This window comes from Phyllopteryx taeniolatus, chromosome 1 (assembly GCF_024500385.1).
Source record: "Phyllopteryx taeniolatus isolate TA_2022b chromosome 1, UOR_Ptae_1.2, whole genome shotgun sequence".
Taxonomy (NCBI): domain Eukaryota; kingdom Metazoa; phylum Chordata; class Actinopteri; order Syngnathiformes; family Syngnathidae; genus Phyllopteryx; species Phyllopteryx taeniolatus.
Window position 1 is genome coordinate 36,500,277 of NC_084502.1, and position 21,791 is coordinate 36,522,067.

Below are 21,791 nucleotides of genomic sequence, written 5' to 3' on the forward strand. Positions count from 1 at the left end.
CTCTAATTATAGATAACACAGTGGGAAGGTAAAACCTTATTCAGCACTCGCTGGTGACAGAATCCTTAATTGGACAGAGGTGATCTAATGGTAGTGGTGTCCTACTTCTCGAAGTTTGAGCATAACTGATAATGCAATGCGCTTGAAATGAATCCTGTCATCATGCTGCACTGATGACACTTAAAGTTTAGATTTTAGTGCGAGGGCTCTATGAGACGGTTGTTCGTGTGCAGATTTTTCATTTGAATCATCACTCTGCCTGTGTCAGTTCAATAGACTGCAGGGGCTGTTTATTTGTGTTTCATAAGATAATGTCAAGAGCCTCTAATAATTAGTCTAGTATGCTCAAGGGTTGGATGAAAATGTATGTCGCTTGTTTGTCAACTCTCAAGTCAAACTGATTAACTTTGGATCATGATCCAGATGTGGATCAATTTATAAACACAGGCTCACGTTTGCTCCTGTTTTGTGTATAAGACAGCAGCTCTTGTTTCATGTATGCAAGACAAAACTCATTAACACTTCATAACATTTGGAGACATTTATTAATTTATTTCATCTTCGATTCAAAGGTGCATAAAACAAAAATATGGAATGTCTTAAAAGAGCTATTGAAATCCTCAGTATATTTTTTATGAAATGCCTGTATCTAGTGTGGTGGGTGTATGTACCTAAGTGTCCCCTGATTTTTAATTCTAAAAAAAATAATTAGTGTGAGTTTGCTTGGCCTTTGCAAAGAACCTGTTATGTTAGTTCAGTGGTGATGAATTGTGTGAATTAGATCAGACATCTGGCATGTGAATGGTGCTCAGACTCCTGCTGCTGAGGTCAGTGTTGTTAAAGTTCCAGAAAAAGACTGTTGACATCGTGGACATGACGAGTCTCATTTACTGGATTGTGATTTGCAGAGTCACAGCACTTCAAACCAATGAACAGAAAATAAACTATAATGTGTCATAGTTCTCCTCCAGGAAGTATAAACATACACACATGCAGAGTAGTTAGGAGAACTACATGCATTACGAATTGTTATTTTGTCAAATGTTCATTTTGTAAATATTCCACAATTTTGATGTTGACAGGAACGCACGACCAAAAGGCTTCTGTAACTGCGGCACTGTACTTAACGTCATGGAACGTGCAAGCAGATATCAAAATCTTTATTTTCCAAGTACACGACACACGGAACTAGTTGGTGACTGTTGCTGTAACTCGGTGTAGTTGTATAAAATATACAGTGTAAGCATATATAATTGTTGTAAATAAATACATACGTATGTATATGTGCATGCAGTCCAGTAATTCTGATACACAAGGATGTTTTATAGTGTGAAAGTAACACAGTCAACAGCCGTTTAGGTGTGTGGCAAGGGGATAATGATAATAGTAAATAAATACTGTACTGGTCTACTGTCTAGCTTCTGGTGTGTAGTTCTGTAACTCCTGTCAGAGAAAAGAAGGAGCTAGAAAAGTTGGTGAGATTAGGGACTCCAGTCATATGAAAAGCATAGCACCAAATAACCAAATCGTTGTGGAAAATCTCCCCGGGCTACTAGTTTGTGCCAGTTAAGAAAAGTCCTTGGAGAACTGAGTAATATTGTGAAACCTGTTCATATTGTACTTTATGGGCACCAAGTAGGCAGTGTGGCTTTTGACATTTTATTGTTAGTCCTTCACTTTGGTGTTAATGGATGGTAGTGTTGTCTTGGCCACTAAACCCGGATTACACATTTTAATAATTCAAGGATATAATATGAAATTACTTTGTTGAACAAAATAATTGGATTAATGTTATGCTTGATCAATTTATGTCTTTTCACAGCTGGCTCAAATTGGATTATAAATCTAATTCCGTTTAAAAGACCTCATTCCTGTTCAAAATGTTACATTTACATTTTTAGTTTAAAACAAGATACCATTTGTTTTAGTTGTTTTCCTTTTATTTAATTTTTTTTAAACTTACTTTGCCATGACAGATATGCAAAGTACCACATGGGAAAAAATTAATCAGAATTGGGTCACTTAAACTGCTTAGTCTAAATTCAGCCCAATTACATTCTGCAAGGAGGTCATATTTAGCTTGTGTGTGGGGGGCGTGTGTGTGTGACACAAAAACTACCTAACAATAAAAATTGGCCAATTTCTATGAAACTGGGCGTAGAGGAGCGTCATAGGCCAAGAGACAAAGTGCTCAAGCAACTTAAATGATGCGAAATGAGAAACTGTCATATTGGGTTTTTCCAGGAGTTGGCAGGATGTTTGAAACATTCTGACAAATTGATAGAATGCAGAGAAAACTGTTTGACTACTGCTGGATCTTTGGCTAGACAATACACAGTGATGTGATGGGTGATTTATTTTCCGTTATTCTTTTCAATGTTTCTGTGAACAGCCTTATATGTACGTACTTTGTTATAAATCCATCCATTTTTCAATTCCTCTCTCGCAAGTGTGTTCGTACCAGTTTGTGTGGTAGTCTTTCTCCCTCCCTGTGGTAGTCTTCCTCCCTCTAATATATTTTGACACCATTCAACGTGCTCAGACTACCACATCACACCCTGACCTGTTTCAGTCAACAATTGATGCTTGTGACACGGTGTATGTGCTGTGGTGGTTTGAGTTTGAAAGGCCAACATCATGAAATTAGTGAATTTGAATATCGTCACTCAGTGATTCAGACACTTATCACTTTCATTTATGATTAATCTAAACCCTTTGACTGACAACATACTTTACACAAATACTTTACTACTAATGAATATGAAGCCACATTGGAAACAAGAGAAGACCGGTTAAAATTTGAAAAAAGATTTATTGTCTTTTCAATTTTATTCAAAGAATGGATTATATAGCAGGCAGAAATGGTGAGTTGGTAATGGATTTTTCTTGCCTCACATGCTCTATATGTCCACAGAGCTCCAAAGCAAACACTTTGTTATCGTTAAATGAAGCTTTTATTTTTTTTAATCAGCAGTCATTTATTTCAGAGTTAGCCTCTTTACCTTCTTTTTCTGTGGGTCATTCTGTTTCGCTCAACACCATTAGCAAATCTTCTAGACTGGGATTATGGCTCCAAAGGGATTTAGGATTTCCACCTACCACACACATGCCGCAGTTGTAATTTGTGTGCTGTGCTTCCACCTCTCTTCTACCTGTCCGATACTGCTGCCACTTTCAGAAGACTTCAGCAATTGCAGCACTGGTGAGACGGGTAAAAAGAAATAATGGTACAGAATGGAGATAATCTGCAGATTTGAAAACAAACTGCTGCTGGAGATTTTGCTTTTCTTTTGGGTCTTTTCGATGGAGGAATATTAAGGAGATGGCAGTGCAATAAGCAGGGTTGCGGAAGCAATAACATTGCAGGATTATTGACCAACTGTTGATTCTAAACAGTCAGCGAGAGGAAGTCTTCCTGTGGGCTTTTTTTCTCTTCAGATTGTACATTGAAAATGGGAACCAACCAGTGAGTGATCGTAACGGAGATGTCGACTCAACAGTCTCAATAAAACATTTTCAGATGACTGACGACGGAGAGAATAATATCCAGCCAATTTAAAATTAAAATTATTTTCAATGAGTGACCACAAGAAGAGCAACTTCCTGTCCATCGGCCCAGTGTCTTCGGCCCGGATGTATTCAGCTGCTGTGTCCACTGTTGACATGCCTGGACCTCCAGCCAAAGGAGCTTTTTCCATCAATGACAAGGAGGTGGCTGAATCCAAATCATCCTATGTGCTGGATGAGTTCTTCTGGATTGGAAGCAGCATTGTAGCCTTCTCAAAGTGGAGGCTTGGCTACATCGGTAAGGGATGGGTATGGGATAGACATTTTGTGCTAAACTTAGATGTAACAGATACTGTTCATGCACAACATTCCCAAACAAAGCTTCTGATACCCAAGTGGAGCAGTTTGCAGTGCTTACTTGTTACACAAAATATTAATAGATTGCATTGTACCCAACACAAATTATAATTCTTGATGACGATAAATGGGCCCATGTTAACACTCACTGGAAGTATGGTTGACCATCAACGTTGTTGATCGTTTCTTTGTTGACTTTACGTTACCAAACAGAATATGGTGTGGGTGAAGTTGTTTCATCTTTAATATCTTTTTACTACATGGTATGTGGAGCCCAACATTTATTTCATGACCATAATGAAATAATTGTTTTACAGGAGATTGCATGCAATTGCTACAATGGATAAAGAAATACATTGTGATCCAATGTTGCATGTTTAGCAAGACTGTAATTCATGGCATGAACAATCCAGGTCACAAGCTGCTTGCTGATCTGGCTGTCTGTTGGCAAGATTACTCAAAAGAGATCAACTATCACCAAACCTTGTCATTTAAGACTATTTTAATGTCATAAACTCTAGCATTGCAGTGGCCTTAATGTATGTTGTTACACTATTATTATTACATCTTTTGGTGTTTTCTATATGTTGTTGCACCTGTTGTATATTACCTATGTAATTCGGCTTGCTGCTTTTACGTCAGCAAAGTAATGAACCTGGAGATCACCTGTGTGTGCATTGGGTCTGCCCCATATGGCCTGCAAGCAATCCCTGGGGCTTAACCTGGTGATCTGATGGTGTAGAGTAACTTAACTCGGCCTGTTTGGCCCATACTGTGACTTTGGCAGGAAAACCAAACCCATGGCATCCTCCCATCACAGAGGCAACCTAGACTTCTAATCTGGCTTTAACCTCAGAAAGTTACATCTGCTTCCTGATTTTAAGCCCTCCTCGTAGCCGCGACAGCTGTTGCCTCGAGCAGCTCTGTTCATGCCATGTAATGTTGTTTTGTCTCGTAGTCTATACTTAAGTGTCGATATGGGTCATTTCTTTAGATGGAAACATCGGGTATGTCTTCTCAAGAAGCTTTTCGGGAGATGAACCCTGTTAATATATACATGTGATGGCTTTCCAGTGTGTTTACATGTGTTTGACTGGTAGACCAGCCAAAATATTCAGCATAGAGGTTTGAAATTGCTCTGTAGCAAAGTTTCTCAAACCTTTCTCTGCACCCCTCTGCTTTTCGAGTGCGCTTAGACTCAGCAATCAAGCACCACTGGCCCCTAAACTGCGGATTGTTTGACAAGTGTGACTGCTTGAGCATGGTTAACTTCCCTGACCAGAGCATGGAAGAGATTGACCGACAGGAGAAAACATGCTGTATGTTTTCTCCTGCACAAGCATATACCTGTACATGGCAAGGCAACAGATGTGGCATAATGATGTGATGGTTCCTCCCATAAATTATTAATAACTCTCACTCAAAATGAGATAAAGTTAAGAAACTTGCACTACTGTAGTGTCATATCATAACTCTGTGACATTATTAATGAGGTAACGATGCTTAGGGACTTTGAGTCAGATTGAGTGTAGCACAGTTTTTTAAATAACCTGACAGCGGGGAATTAAAGGATTTTGATGTTGCTGTAATTTAGCACAGTAGGATTGTGTGCATCCTTCAAATGTTTTAAATTTGAGCCAAAAATGTAAATTCACACTAAATTTAAAAATTGCCAAATTATAGTTTTTACACACCCTGAAATGTTAAACTGCGATGTTGTGTTTTACAGTATACTACATATGTTGTGATAACAAGCATTATCTGGCTTGTAGCAATAATGCAAACTCAAAATATGAATTTGATGACATTTGATATTTAAACTCCCCAACCCTGCACATGTGAGTATAGTATTTCTTAATTGAAACTGGTACCTACTTCTTTGCTTCTTCATTTGTGAATTATTTGGGCTGAGATTTAGTGGCTTAATCTAAAGAATCATTTTGGTTTTGTATTAAATGCCAGTAACGTCATCGCTCAGTGGTAGGTTGACGGGTCTCGAAATGGTTGTTTTGTCTCGCAGAATGTACAATTTTGGTGTAGAGGCCTTGATGGAAGCTAACTGTGGGCACATCATGTAAACCCGGGTAGATTTGGACATGTAAATTAATGTCAATGTAAAAAGAGAGTTTCTGAGATTCCTGACTCAAAACTGACATGCCATCCAAATTGACAGCAACTAATTTCATTGATTACTGCTCAAAAGATAAAACACCCAGAGCTGTATAACAGTCTCCAAACATGAGGAGATGCAGTCAGCCAGCAGCTACAACACAGAGTGAAGTCAGTATTAAGCAAGTGAGAGACAGAGAGAGATGAAACGGTAAGAAAATGGTGATCATAGTGACAAAAATGATCACGATTATTAAACTAAAAAATTATAAATAATAATAAATAAACAGTCTGATAATTAAAGTTACAATTTTGGACACTCAAAACTGTAACTAAAAATACTCATAAATACAAGACTCCACACAAATGTCCTCATGTAGCCTGAGTACTTATACATTGTAATTTCATTTCAATCAAATACAAATATTGACTGGATTATTTTATTTCAAATTCTAATTCAAAATTTCAATTTTGTTGACAAATAGAAAAAATAAATGTATCAAAAAATCCCCCCCCACCACATCAGGTAACTACATACAAAAACAGATCAGTGCCATTTTAAACAAAGTTATAGAAATCTGAAGCAATTTGAGTTGACCATATTGCAATGAAGTTGCCAATATTCATGTTTTATCGGACATTTTGTCAACACAAGTATTTCATCCAGCTGTTAGCTGTTCCTGCTTGAGGCTCCAGATGTGCTCTTTCTGCTATATGAAATTCAGGGCTAATTCCCCATTTTCCTTCCACTGCAGGTATGAGTGGCAGACTTTGTGTTTTTCTGTGTTCCCGCTCTTTTGTTTGCGTGAAACGTGCCATACACATGCACATGCTCTCATATTATTTGGTTATGGAACTTGCCTCTTCATCCTTCAGCACTACTTTGAAACCCATTCAACATCCAATGACTGTTTTCCCTCATTATTATTGTTTTGCTGCTGTTGCTCTTTGAATAATTTTTGAAATAACATGAATCGTTGATCAGTCATTATGCAGTTCTTACTGTCATCAATTATTTATTAATATTATTTTTTTTGGCTGGTGTAGGGTGGTTTGTGAAAGGAGACATTTTTCTTTATTGGTTTTGGCTGCAAAATATACAGTATTACTGCATTTATTTTATGTCGTCAAAGGTGTATGTTAATTATTACTATGTTAAGCAAACTTGTTGGGAAATATAATTCACTGGTTTCTGCTTTTTTTTTTTAAAGTAAAGCTTATATTCAGCGTGTTGATAAAATTATTACATTGATTAACATTCATTGACATTCATCCATCCATCCATCCATTTTCTGAGCCGCTTCTCCTCACTAGGGTCGCGGGCGTGCTGGAGCCCAACCCAGTTATCATCGGGCAGGAGGCGGGGTACACCCTGAACTGGTTGCCAGCCAATCGCAGGGCACATACAAACAAACAACCATTCGCACTCACATCCATACCTACGGGCAATTTAGAGTCTCCAATTTTTGCATGTTTTTGGGATGTGGGAGGAAACCGGAGTGCCCGGAGAAAACCCACGCAGGCACGGGGAGAACATGCAAACTCCACACAGGCGGGGCTGGAGATTGAACCGTGGTCCTCACAACTGGGAGGCTGACACTCTAACCAGTCGCCCACCGTGCCGCCTCCTGACATTCAATAATCGATATATTATGCCTGTCTTTTTTCCATCCCTCTCCATTTGAAAATGCATACAAATTATATTAATGACAAAATGATGATGGCTTATGATGAACAGAAGTAAATGGGCCATTTCACACACAGGCGTAACCAGGATTCAGTGTCTTGGTCAAGGTTACTTCAACAGGATTGCAGGTAAAAAGGAATTGAACATGTATCATTCCAATTGAGAGACAACCACTTGACCTCCTGAGCCAAGCTGGCCCCTTTTTAGGACTGTGTCATATACACACTCTATGTGCTGCTTAAAGGTGAGCTATGAGTGCTATAATATAAGCTAGGTTTTGCTGGCATACTTTTTAAGTGTGAGAGTGAGCCTGCATCTGGGTTCACTTGGCACCCTGTAATGAATACGCCCTAGGCACTGGGTTAGCTTCAGTATTAATTCTCTCAGCAGGCTGTGTGGATGTGCCAGGCGATCTAACAGGGAAATGTGAGGTCACATCAGTGTTATTCTACCAGACTACAACTACCCGCTTGACAGATAAATCACCAAACCGATATGGGATGAGGTTCTTCATCGATAGATGCATTTTTGGATGGAATTATTTTTGTCAGCATTTGATCTTATTATTTTGTGTGCCCAGGTTCTTGAGTAAGCTGTATCATGAATAATACTGTACATTATACTAATTTAGGCTTGAGTGGTCTGCTGCCAAAATACACTGTCATCAAAAAGGTAATTCTACAATACCTCATAGCATTAGTACCTCTGCAGCATGTGTGTTTTTAGTTGCTAGACTGATTGTCATTGGCCACCTATCATCTGAATACGACATGTTGACATGTTCATATTGCTCAGGAAGAACCTGAGGAATATTTTTGTTGTTATAGCTGACTTGTGCATTCAACTGCAGTTTCACTTCAGGCTGCGCTTCTTTTATTTAAACAAGTACATAAGAGTTATAATTGGAATATCATTTCTTCTTGGAGATATGTCATTATGGAGGTTTTTGATGATATTTTCTGCCAGGAGAAATGTTATTGTCCTGCGCATTAGCCTTGTTTCTGTGGCCGGCAGGTGCAGACGAGACACAGGAGACTACAAGTTCATAGACTGTTGACAGCAAGAACCCTGCAATTGCTTAACTAAATAGTCACTTCAACTCACACACTTGGCTCTTTCTCATTTAGTTCATTTCTTAAAGGGCAATACAACTACAATTTCAAGGAGTAATAAATGGGACTACAACAAATTTATCATGACTAATTCATTTGCCAAATGTCTAAATAAAAGACAACCCATCCTTAGCTTAGTTCAGTCTGAAACCACAACAAACTCTTGTCAAACTACATTTTTGGTCCTTTGATGTGAGATGGGAGCTGAGACCTGTTAAAGGTCATATGTACTAGCAGTTGGTTATCCTTTTTCAGATTGTGGCGCTTGCTGAGGCTGCCAAATTTGACAATTATTGTGAAGGTCGCATGCCTGCAGCCTTGGGGCTTGTCTATCTCTACCATTCACCAGTAGCTTCCTGTGGAGTTACTGACCGTTTCACCCGGAAAAAAATGTCAAGGACATATCCTTTATTCTCACTGTGGCCGATGACTTGTATTGTCGATGGTTTCCCACAGAAAAACGAAACCGCTGGCTGGCTTGTTTTGTTTTTATGTTTGATTAAGCGGTTGACGTACACTGTATCATATTGCAACTTTGGTGTTTTCCATCCATACCTTTCTTTCTTCTCCCAATGAGCCATGCCTGTCGCTTCTGACATAATATAGTATAGTAATAGTATAGTACTATTGCATCTACTTTGCACCACCCGTTGTTCATATCGTATAACACACCATTGACTTTCCTTTGTGAAAACAGCACGGCATGTGTGCTTTCTTTTTGAGCGGATTGTTTTTCTAATTAACTTTCCAACCATTTCAACACTCTAATTTCTCTGTTTTGTTTTCTGTCCAGTGGAGAAATGTATGAGTTCCATGCAGATGGGTACCCAGATGGTGAAGCTCCGTGGCAGCTCCAAGGGACTGGTGAGGTTCTTCTATCTAGACGAACACAAGTCCTGCATCCGCTGGAGACCGTCACGCAAGAATGAAAAGGCCAAGAGTGAGTGCTGTTTTGTCTTTACACCTGTGTTCATTCAATATTTGGAGAAAACTGCAATATTTCATGGGGCAGGCTTCAATCCCCTTAGAACATTTGACATTTCGTTTAGTCTAGATAAAATAGACTCTGTAGTTGCATCAACTACTGTAAATAAGTAAATTCCATCTCATTTAATTTCATGACCCCATGGAGGTTGAAGTGTTGTTTTCTATATTGACACTAAGAATAACAAATGACAGTTAAGCATATTTCAAAACTTCCTCTCACATCTGTAAGTTAGCATTGTGTATGTTAAGGAGAGAGGGAGAGGCGTGATGATAAAGTTACTGTCAGACTTTTTCATGTATTTTTAAACATGCATGGTCGGTTAATTGACAACTCTAAATTGCCCATAGGTGTGCATGTGAGTGTGAATGATTGTTTGTCTATATGTGCCCTGTGATAGATTGGCGACCAGTTCAGGGTGTATCCCACCTCTCGCCCAGAGTCAGTTGAGATAGGCGCAAGCATGTCCGTGACCCTAGTGAGGATAAGTGGTACGGAAAATGAAAATGACACGAATATCTGGTTTGCGCTAGTTGCTGCACTGATTCATTTCAACTACACTTCCCTCCAAAAGTATTGGAAGAGCAAGTCCAATTTCTTTGTTTTTGCTGTAGACTGCAAACATCCAAGTCGTAAAGACGTCAAAAGATGAAAATGAAACAATACATCAACAGCTCAGTTTTTATTTACAGGTACTAACTTTAGTGGTGATCTGGATCGGATGTAACTTAAGAGACAATTTAGTAGAGAGCGTTATTTGTAAAAAACAAAACAAAAAACGTGAGCAGTCATATTTTAAGAGATAGATTTAAAATACACAAATAAATAAGACTTACAGTAGAGCCTGATTTACTAAATTTCCAAATAACAGGCGTTAAGTACGTGTTCAAGCTAACATACTGCACGCACCGTTAGTGGGTGTGTTGTCGGAGATCGACTAAGATTGCGATCTTTTTCAACAATCCCAAAAAGCGGGTGCTAAATTGCGTGTTCACTCACTCTACTTGATTTCAAAAGTATGCAAGTTAGAAAAAAAGTAACTTTTCATTTACTTTTTCATTTTCAGGAATATCACTTATCCACAGTACAAAAAAGCATTAGTTCTAATTTTTCATTGTAAATATTTAAGATAAGTGTAGCAAGTCCTTCTGTGAGTCAGTCCTTATTCTATGACGATTTATGACCTCGCATTTTGGTATGAATAATTAACCCACAATGCATTGCACGCTTATAACACAACAGTAAAACTGTATTCTTAATGTGTAAATAAAAAAGTAACAACAATCAAATACACTTTTTAGAAAGTGAAATAACAACAAATGTGTGGCAAAAGTGAAATTGTGTATTTCTTTGCACTTTTATAGTACTGCACCGTCACAGTGCATTGTGGAATCAACAGTCACCTCCCAATCGCTTTATTCCGTTTATTGCGAAATCAGCGGTCTGCGGGAATGGTTAAATGCTATTGAATGGCTGGACTGCGATTTTTCAAGTCACCAGCAGCCACAAATGAGGACTTGGTGAGAGACATTGATAACTCAAAAGTAACTATTGCTGGTTTGAAAAAGTAACTGTAGCCTGATTACTCTCCCGGGGAAAGTAATGCGTTATTTTGCTCGTTACTAAAGATGGCGGAATTTTGGAGTTGTGTTACAAAGTAACGCGTTACCGGCACCACTGATTATTGGCTAGTTATTACGTTATTGGCCTAATACATTTCACAAAGGCCAAATTTATTACGGTATGCGCTTCTGCTCACTAAACAGGATCTCATTTTGGTGGACCTTCTATCTACCCTATGTATGTACTGTTTATGCCACAATTATTAATTAGAGACACGTTTGTAGCTTTCTGTCAGCCTAAACCTTTCCAATAGTGTAGTAGAATATAAGAAAGCAGCAGCATCATGTATTGGTTCCCTATGGAGGCTCAGTTTTCTTTCCTTGCTTTCTCTCTCTCAGAATCAGAATCGTCTTTATTTGCCAAGTATGTCCAAAAAACACACAAGGAATTGGTCTCCGGTAGTTGGAGCCACTCTAGTACGACAACAGACAGTCAATTGACAAAGAATACATTTGGGACATAAAGACATTGACAAAAAACCGTCACTGAGCAATAAAGGCTTGCTTGTTATCTGGTAATGCCGGTAAAAATCTTTTTTTGACAATTGTGCAAAAAGATGCTCTCCTCGCTAACCCTGGATTTAATATGTTTAAGTAAGCGTAATTATTCATCCGATTTAATCTGCCAAAACTCTTACACACACTTATCACTATTTGTAAAAAAAAAAATTAAATAAACACATTTGTTTTGCAAATTATATTGGAAGTAATTGTTGTATTTATTAGTTTCGTTTGAGACAATGGAAAATAAATGTAATTGCTATCTCTTAACCTTCAAAACATTTCCCCCTGTTCGATGCTGTTTGATGATTTTTTTTAAGAACTATACAAGATAAACAGTTTGACCAATTCAGATGAATAAATCATTTTTTTTTTGAAATGCATCGAGTGAGGCCTCTCATTCATATATAGGGTTCACTGCAGCAACACTGCAAGTGTCAATGAAAGTCTGGTATCCTGCTGTGGTGTCTAATAGAATAATCACTCCACTGGAGTTTATAAAAATTACTTTACTTCACAGTAACCTGGTGTATATTGGTGTATTATTTATGAGCTGCATTGAGGAAAAACATTCTACCCTTTGTGAAAGCCACATGGGAGGATACAGTATACCGCAGCAGGATATCAAGTGTCTGGTTGAGAATATATTATGCACTTGTAAGGTTAGTTTACTTTTTTGGCTAGTATGGTGCATAATTGAAAGTTGAGCTATACCGGTGCATTATGTATGGATGAGTATGTCAGCAATGTTTCATTCTTGTCATGTGTCATGTGAATGAACACTGTGCTTATCCAAAACACATGACATCCGGCATCCATGTTCTTTTCTAATACGGCATGTAGAGAACAAAAATTAGATCTTTTTCTACATGTTGTGGTCTTAAGTAAAAATAAATGTACTGTACTCAATGGAGTATTCAGTACCAGTAAAACTTTCGCATATCCTTTCTCAAGTTATTGCATGAGATGGAGTGGCCACATTTTGACCGGTATGAAAATGTATTGTGTATTCTTTCTCAACAAATGTCCTCTTTGTGTACTTGTTGTGTTGGTGAGTCTCCTGTGTATTACTGGTATATCAACCAAGTGTGAGCAACTGTTATGTATGATAAGCACATTTTCCAAATCTATAAAAAACTGGAACTTTCTGCTGGACATTACATAATTTTAACAATTAATAATGTATTTTATTTTCTCTCAAAAATAATTACTGTCTATTGTCCTTAATGTAGAGCACATGTGTCAAATTGGTGGCCCAGGGGCCAGATCTGGCCTGCTACATCATTTTATGTGGCCCGCGAAAGCAAATCAAAATTGCTCATTGTGTTCTGGTGTAATACCATTGAGATGTAATTATGTAATTAGAATATATGTGGTAATCTTTCATTTATATGGGTTCCCAGTCGTAGCGGCCCTCCGAGGGAAGTCATAACTACGATGTGGCCCGTGACAAAAATAAGTTTCACACCCCTGATGTAGAGACTCTTCTAAAGCCTTTCATTCACACACAAAAAACAACAATGAAAAAAAACTAAGATTCTTATTCTTCTCTGTTTCCTCCACCAGTCTCTATAGATTCCATTCGGGAAGTGTGTGAGGGGAAGCAGTCTGAGATCTTCCAACGTTATGCTGAGGGCAGCTTTGACCCCAACTGTTGCTTCACCTTGTACTACGGAGAGCACATGGAGTCCCTGGATCTTGTGTCTGGTACCGGTGAAGAAGCACGAACCTGGATCACAGGCCTCAAATACCTAATGGCTGGCATCAGTGACGAGGACAGCCTGGCCAAGAGGCAGCGCACTCGAGACCAATATCCTTTCAATTGTATTGTTAGCTGACTTGTTGCATGTAGTTTTAAATATGTATTCTACTTTGCACCATTAAAAAAAAAAAAAAAAAAAAAAAAATCATAAATATTGGACGGTGAATATTCTCATTCATCCAGGTCATTTCATTCTCAGGGCAGTGAATTGATTGCAACTGGACTGTTCTGTACATTTTCCAATATATTTATGCAAACTTTCTTTAACACTGCTTGATATTACATGGCTAAAACAGACCTTCACAGAGGCAGACAAGAATGGCGATGGGAGCCTAAGCATCAGTGAGGTCCTCCAACTCCTGCATAAACTCAACGTCAACCTACCCCGACAGAAGGTTAAAAAGATGTTCAAGGTATAGTGCAGGATGTCGTCATTTTGTAATGTGTCTTCAATTGGTTTACTATTTGTTTGTTGTTGTTCATGCTGATAGTTTCCCCTATATCTTACTTTTTACAAGAGAGAAATTCAGTGAATGAATTGGGCCAAGCTGACCTACATACTGCAACTGCATTGTTTTAAGCTTTACTCGCTCACGCCATAACATACTGTATGTTTGTATCCCATCAGACGGTTGCTAACTGTTCATGGTATAGTTTATTTTGGTAACCATTACAACTTTTAACAATTAGAAATGAAAAAAAAAAAGCATCTGTACTTTTGTCGCTACTATTTTCAGTTCATAGTGCAATGTAACAACGATCTATAGAATTGTTAAATCCATTTGAATACATGTAGGCGATGAAAGTTGGCAACTTTAAACAGACCATGCATTGTACATTAACAGGAGCAATTAATTGAGAGTCACTAGGCTTAGTAGGCCACTGGAGACTGAAGTTGTATCTACTTGTACACAACAATTTATGAAAAGGCACTTTGACTAATAGTAAACACCTGTAGTACTGTTGTGGCACATTACTCATTCACTAGCTTTCCTCATCAGGAAGATTAGCACATTGCCACATTAAGTGCTATGTTCTAGCTTCCGCTCACAGAGCAGCAAGCCTGTTTACTGGACTAAGTCCAGGGCTCTGCTGACAGGCATCCATATGGTGCTGTTGTGGCACAGATGGCTTCTAATGTAATGCAAGGTAAACACACAAGAGACCAATCTGTCCGTATGTGTTTTAAGATTGATGAAGATTTGAGTGTTGACAATCTCAGGTCATTTCTTGGCTTAACCTACTTAGAGCGAAGCACCTGTGGAGTTGATCCCTTTCCCATTTCAAAGACGATAACTGCCAGTTCCTCAATAATCTACTCACAGTTCAGAGTAAACAATGCACATTTTATTTGCTTAACTGCGCCAGCATTTTAATTCAAAATAAAACAATCACATTGTGGTTGAAGTGTAGACATAAAGCTTAATTTAGGAGGTTTCACAAAAATAGAATGTTTAGGACAGTGACTCGTATTTTCAGTGACTCAAAAGCATTTGGACAATTGGGATAGCTCAATTTAACCATAATCTGTAAAACCTGAATGCAAATCCTTTGCAGCCAATGACTGCCTAAAGTGAGGAGCCCATGGACATAACAACATTTTTAGTTTCCTCCATGGAGATACTTGCAAAGCAACAGTGCATAAATAGTACACTCAAGTGGGTCATGAGGTGACCTTTTCCTTCTCCATACTTTTCTCAGGCAATCATTCTGTTAGAAGTAGTCATTGGTTTATTCTTTCTATTTTCTGTTGTTTAAAGTTACCAGTGGGTTTGGACAAAGTGGAAAAAAAAATATATAATTCCTTTGAATTTATTTAAATAGTCCCATAAAGGGTGTCACAAAAAAATTGACATCATTTAGTCGTCCAATAATATCGCCAATTCTTGCTCAAATGATCTAAAATTTTAACAAGGTGTTTAGAAGCAAAATTTGAAGGTGACATATACTTTTTCTCTGTGAAATGCTCTCAGGAAAATACCCCAAATATCAAAAACTATAGAACACACCATATTTATTTTCTTGCTGAAATTACTAATTATTAATTATGTTTTGAGGGGGCGGCCCTGCCTTATGCAAGTGAGCCGGTACAAGCAGGGGCGCTGGAGAATGTTACGCAAGACATGCTACAGCGTGTTTTGCAGGCGTTGTACTGCCGACTTATCGCGTCGTGTCACAAGTGGTGTGCATATTAAACATTTGCAAAGCTTTATGGAATCGGTTACAAAATCTATATCCTTTTGAATGTGACTTTGGGTCTGGTACATTTCTCGACAAGTCTAATTGTGTGACTATACAATAATAAAAGTTTATGCTTTTTAAAAAAGATTCAAATGTATGCAGTTATTGACACATTTCAAATCTTTAATCAGATACATATACTGTATATTTATATTCTGCAAATGAAAATCCCAAAGACTACGTAGTGAAATATTTTTAGACTAACATGGTCAAATAATTAGCAGAACTTGTCAAAAGAAATATTCTGTAAAATTAAATATGACCCAGAGGGAAACTTTAGAGTCTCAGCTTAGCTGGTGTCATAAAAAGCACAAAATAATAGGACCACTGTGTTTTACTTCAAATGTGTTTCACTTTGTTACAATCCGACACATTTAAACTTGGGGTTTATTTTTATGACACACACGAGTTGGACTGATTTGGACTTTTTTTTTTGAAGGAGATAATTCTGGTGTTTTGGTTAGCGAAGTAGGCTGAAGCCTTGGCCTGTAGTATTGCTGTAATCTAAATGGGAGCAACAACAAAAAAGAAGGCTTCCCTACTGCTGCTTTGCTAAATGATTTATCACAGCAGGCATGTAGATGTAGCTGAGAAGGAAAAGCTCTGTTGGAAGAGGCAGCTTCAGCAATTCTTACTAATGAAATAATCCATATTAGCTGCTAAACTAAAACGCTGAGCAGAAGCCCGCTCACAATTTAAGTGCCCGCTTCATACATAATGAATTGGAACGAGCAAGGCTAGATTGATGTTTGGTGTCCAATGAAAGTAGTTCTTAAGCTGAGCATTTCCTATGGTGTTATCCATGGAAGATGTGTTCTCACTAATAAGATTGCTTCTGACAAGAGTTCCTCCAGCCCTCGGACTTAAAAATAGAAAATATGCGTGCTGGCTGGGCTTTGTTTTCAGCGCAGCTTTATGCTCAAACCCATGAGTTACAAAAGAATACTGACCCTATTTTTTATAACAATAGGAACACAAATCTTTATAATATGACAAAGTACTATGCATGAAGCTGACTCTTTTGCTTCTACCTGTTGTGCAGGAGGCCGACACGGATGACAACCAAGGAACTCTGGGATTTGAAGAGTTTTGTGCCTTCTACAAGATGATGTCGACTCGCCGAGATCTGTACCTCCTCATGCTCACCTACAGCAACCACAAAGACCACCTCGATGCAGATGACCTGACCCGCTTCTTAGAGATAGAGCAGAAGGTATTCACATTGTTACATTTAAAAATGACACTTGTGGTGTTACATATGGGTCTGTTTAGTATGCATAAGGATGACTTTGGGCCTTGGAGTTTGGACGTTGTTCCTCACGATGCCGTGGGTTTTTTCCAGGTACTCATGTTGGTGACACATGTTGCAAGAGTGTTTGGACACATGCTTGTTCGCATATTAAGCTGTATTGTTTTGCTTTACTTTACGAGTTAGTGTTCCACAGTCTCCACGAGATGAGCATTGTCGCTATGGCAGAAGATATGTACTATAGACCATTTCAAACCAATTGTGGAAAAAAAGGTGCCAGGATACTCCTGGGCAGCGGAATGCGAGTAACTACCGCTGACCTGGACTGAAACGATGACATAAACTGATTGTGTTTAGTTTTGTACCGACATAAATACCCCAAAAGGTTTAGTTCCCCCCCCCCCCCCCCCCCCCCCCCCCATTTCCTTCCAAAAAAATCCAAATTAATCCAGCGGAACCCATGGCTGAGGAGGACAAATCAAGTGGCTGTCATAAAATGTTGGAGAGAGAAGATCACAAGGGACAGACTTGGAGCCATACCTCCATTATCCAGTTTGTGGAAAGCATTTACTCACATGTATTCTATTTTGGCTTTTCTTTAATTAGTATAAGCTAACTATATTGGCTAGCATGCTAATAGACTACTGCACGTGATATATTTCGTCGTCGACGAGCATGACTGTGCTGTTCATCCAAGTACCAGAAAAGTGACAAGGTTTTGGATCATTCGGCTGAATAGGAGCAAAGGGGGTGAATTCTATACATTTCAGAATTCATGTAACACATATACATAACTCTCAGCAGTAACATCATGACTTGGCACCGGTGACCCAATTCCATTATTAGCCAAAAATGTCTGCGTTATAAAACTGCCTTCACCACAGTTGACAGATGATTCTGAGCTGATCTGGAGCTGTTACTTTCTTTGTCCATACTCATTCTTATTTCCACCTGTTTTAGAGTAAAGAGTGGCTTAGATATTTTTATTCCGGACATGTGGAAGGGTGAACTATAACAAACTTTAGCTTGCACTGCTGAAGTGGTCCATGGTGTGGAAAAATTTAGACAGCAAGAGGTCCCACATAAGGGACATTTACAGTGTCCTTGTAACACTTGAGGTAAATTTGTAAAGCCTTTTTCTCTTCTCTAATAATACCACTGCACTAAGAAAGAAAAATAAAAAAAACTAGTTAATTAGCGTGACTCTGGTCAGCTCTCCGTCTGCATGCTAATTCATCCCACAGGTGTTCTAACAGGTTAGTGTCAGGATTCTGCAGGCCAGTCAAGTTCATCCACACCAAACTCTGTCATCCATGTCTTTGTGGACCTTGCTTTGTTCATGGGTGCACAGTCATGTTGGAACAGCAAGGGACCATCCCCAAACTCTTCCCACAAAGTTGGGAGCAATGAAATCCAAAAGCTATTGGTATGCTGAATCCTTCAAGGTTCTTTTCACTGGAACCAACAGGAGCCAATATTTTTGTCAATTTTGTGCTCCCAACTTTGTGGGAACAGTTCTTCAATTTCTAACTTGGATGAGAGAGTTTGGTGTGGATGAATGTGACTGCCCTGTACAGAGTCCTGCCCTCAACCTGATAGAACACCTCTGGGATGAATTAGAGTAGAGACTGAGAGCCAGGCCTTCTTGTCCAACTTCAGTGTGTGACCTCCCAAATGCGCTGCTGGAAGAATGGTAAAAAATTCTCATAAACACACTCCTAAACCTTGTGGACAGTCTTCCCAGAAGAGTTGAAGCTGTAATAGCTTTAAAAGGTGGACAGACATCATATTGAACCCTATGGATTAGGAATGGGATGTCATTTAAGGTCATATGTGAGTCAAGGCAGATGAGCATATACTTTTGGCAATATAGTATAGAGTATCTATAAATTTGTGATTGTCAAAATTATGAGGTATTTTGTAATACTGGAACAATGGCACAAAAAAAACAGAAATAGTGGTGCAAAAAAATAACTTATACTAAACATTACCTACGACTTGCAACATATATTTATTTAATTAGTGGTCATAATTTAATGTTTTATCATACCGATATAGTAAAATACTGTATGCAACTATCACTATGTGATCAAAATTGCAGTATCACTGTGAAAATTAGGTTCAACATAATACCTGATTGTGTGCTTGAAATCTATCCTCAACGCATACTACCCAGTGGAAGTGATATCCTACCAGGCCACTATCCTGTGCACATCCATGGCACAGTCTGTCATAGTGAACACAGTGATTGACCTAGCATTGCCCGACCCCCTTTAAAACATCAATACACATGACCATTTCACTCTCCACAACAGTAACCACAGAGAAAATTGGATCATTGTTTCGGAGACAGTCATCCATATGACATAATTCCCTAACTAATAACGAAAATAATAATTTCCTTCAAATAAGGCATTAATATTGTACTACATTCCATACATTATAGATGACCAAAGTGAGCAAGGACCATTGTCTGGAGATAATCAACAAATTTGAGCCGTGTTCAGAGAACCAGAAGCAAGGGGTTTTGGGAATTGATGGTAAGAATACTCACATTCTTGTTTAAACTCCTGCAGATTTTGCAGTCAATTAGCAGTTTTTTTTAATGCATAATCTTCCTACTTTTTCTCAGAGATTTATAGTTTACACTGAAGAGATTTTTTTTAAGTGACATATTAATAAATCTAGTTAGAGATGGACATTTTTCTTTTAACGTAAACATTTTCTCGATTTAAGTATGCCCAAAAACAATATAAATGAAAATATATCCACATGTATTTAGTTTTTTAAATTATCACACTTAAATTACAATACAGTACATTAATTGTACTGTTTTGTCCCCCTTCATTTCTTTATCCCAATTCTCCAAACAATTGGCATTAACACATTGTGCTTGACCAACCAAAACAGTAACATTTGTTAGAAATCTGAGAACTGTGATCCTCACCACAGAACATTAATGATTTCTTCATTCTTATCCACTTATCAGCAGCAAAAAATATAAAAATAAAAGATGTCTGTATGATTGATCCAGCTAATCAGGTGTGTCTGAGAAAGAAAATAATGTGAATTATCTTGAGTAGACGCATCATGCTGCACAGTAGCTATCCAACACCAGAAATAGCCCATAAATCTTAAGTTTTATTAGATTGTCGATTTTTTAAATGTATTTCTTTATTTTTAAATCCATAAACCATACATACAGTATATGAAACAATCACTCATTTTCAAGATGATTTAGACAAACATTGATGACAGCAAACTCACAACTAGACCCTTAGGCTCACTGTATGTTTTATTACTTGACTATACTTCAGAAAAGGTGCATGAAACCAAAACTTGGATCAGATTCGTGAGCTTTAATCTTCTTTCAGGGTTCACAAATTACATGCGCAGCCCTGCAGGGGATATCTTCAACCCAGATCACTACAACGTTAACCAGGACATGAGCCAGCCGCTGTGCAACTACTTCATCGCTTCCTCACACAACACCTACCTGATGGGAGACCAGCTCATGTCCCAGTCCAGAGTGGACATGTATGCCTGGGTGCTGCAGGCTGGCTGCCGCTGTGTGGAGGGTAATTTATTCCCCTCACCCTTACTTGTACTATTCAAGCAGTTGATACAATGAAAGGCCGCAACAATAAACACAATAACTTGTATAAAATGGCAGCACAGTGGACGACTGGTTTGCATATCTTCCTCACAGTTCTGAGGACCGGGGTTCAAATCCTGGCCTCGCCTGTGTGGAGTTTGCATGCTCTGCCCCTGCCTGCGTGGGTTTTCTCTGGGCACTCCGGTTTCCTCCCACATCTCAAAAACATGCGGTTTATTGAAGACTCAAAATTGCCCGTAGGTGTGAGTGGGAATGGGTGTTTGTTTCGATGTGCCCTGCGATTGGCTGGCGACCAGTTCAGGGTGTACCCCGCCTCTCTCCCGAAGATAGCTGGGATAGGGTCCAGCACGCCCGTGACCCAAGTGAGGATAAGCAGTACAGAAAATGGATGGATGGACTTGTACAAAATAATAGGGATGCCCCAATCACATTTTTTTTTTTGCATCCTGCCAATACACATACATATTGTGTACATACACACGCACACACATATATATATATGTATGTGTGTGTGTGTGTGTCAATCAAATTTTTATATCAGATTCAACACTTGAATTTTGATTAATCGCGATTAATCACAGGCGCCAAATATACCACACATAATATATTTGCAGAGCCCTGGACTTAGTCCAGTAACTAATATATTCGCTACACTATATGCAAATTACCCTACGTTTTTTTTTTTTTTTTTTCGAAAGTCCCACCGGAGTGTTTTTTGAAGCAAAATGTGCCACCAATGTTTCACTTAGTGAAAAGTGAAAAACTATAAACTACCAACAGAACCTTCCGACTTGCAGACAGGGCATGCTGTATATTCTTGCCATGTTCTAGTCAAGGATCTAAAGGTGTCAAAATAGACAGATGTGTTTTTGGTGTCCTGCAAATTTCTTGGGCACAATGTATTACCAATAAGGAACGGGGCATAGTTCAATTGGACCTACAGCAATTGGCTATTGTATGAACGATAGTCTAGAATTTACATTCCTGTGATCAGATGTCACACTAAGTAAAAGGTTACATGGGGCAAGGGATATTTGGGACTT

The 21,791-nt window shown here is 38.5% G+C and overlaps 1 protein-coding gene across 1 annotated transcript in view; it reads left to right on the forward strand.

Moving 5' to 3' along the window:
• Positions 1–3,115: 3,115 nt before the first annotated feature.
• Positions 3,116–21,791, forward strand: part of plch2a (phospholipase C, eta 2a) — a 53,189-nt gene continuing 34,513 nt past the window's right edge. The window contains exons 1-7 of the mRNA XM_061792657.1: positions 3,116–3,805; positions 9,566–9,712; positions 13,447–13,690; positions 13,926–14,055; positions 16,926–17,096; positions 19,579–19,672; positions 20,507–20,710. Of these exons, the coding sequence (XP_061648641.1) occupies positions 3,577–3,805; positions 9,566–9,712; positions 13,447–13,690; positions 13,926–14,055; positions 16,926–17,096; positions 19,579–19,672; positions 20,507–20,710 (1,219 nt within the window). The 5' untranslated portion in view covers positions 3,116–3,576. The remainder of the gene's footprint in view (positions 3,806–9,565; positions 9,713–13,446; positions 13,691–13,925; positions 14,056–16,925; positions 17,097–19,578; positions 19,673–20,506; positions 20,711–21,791) is intronic.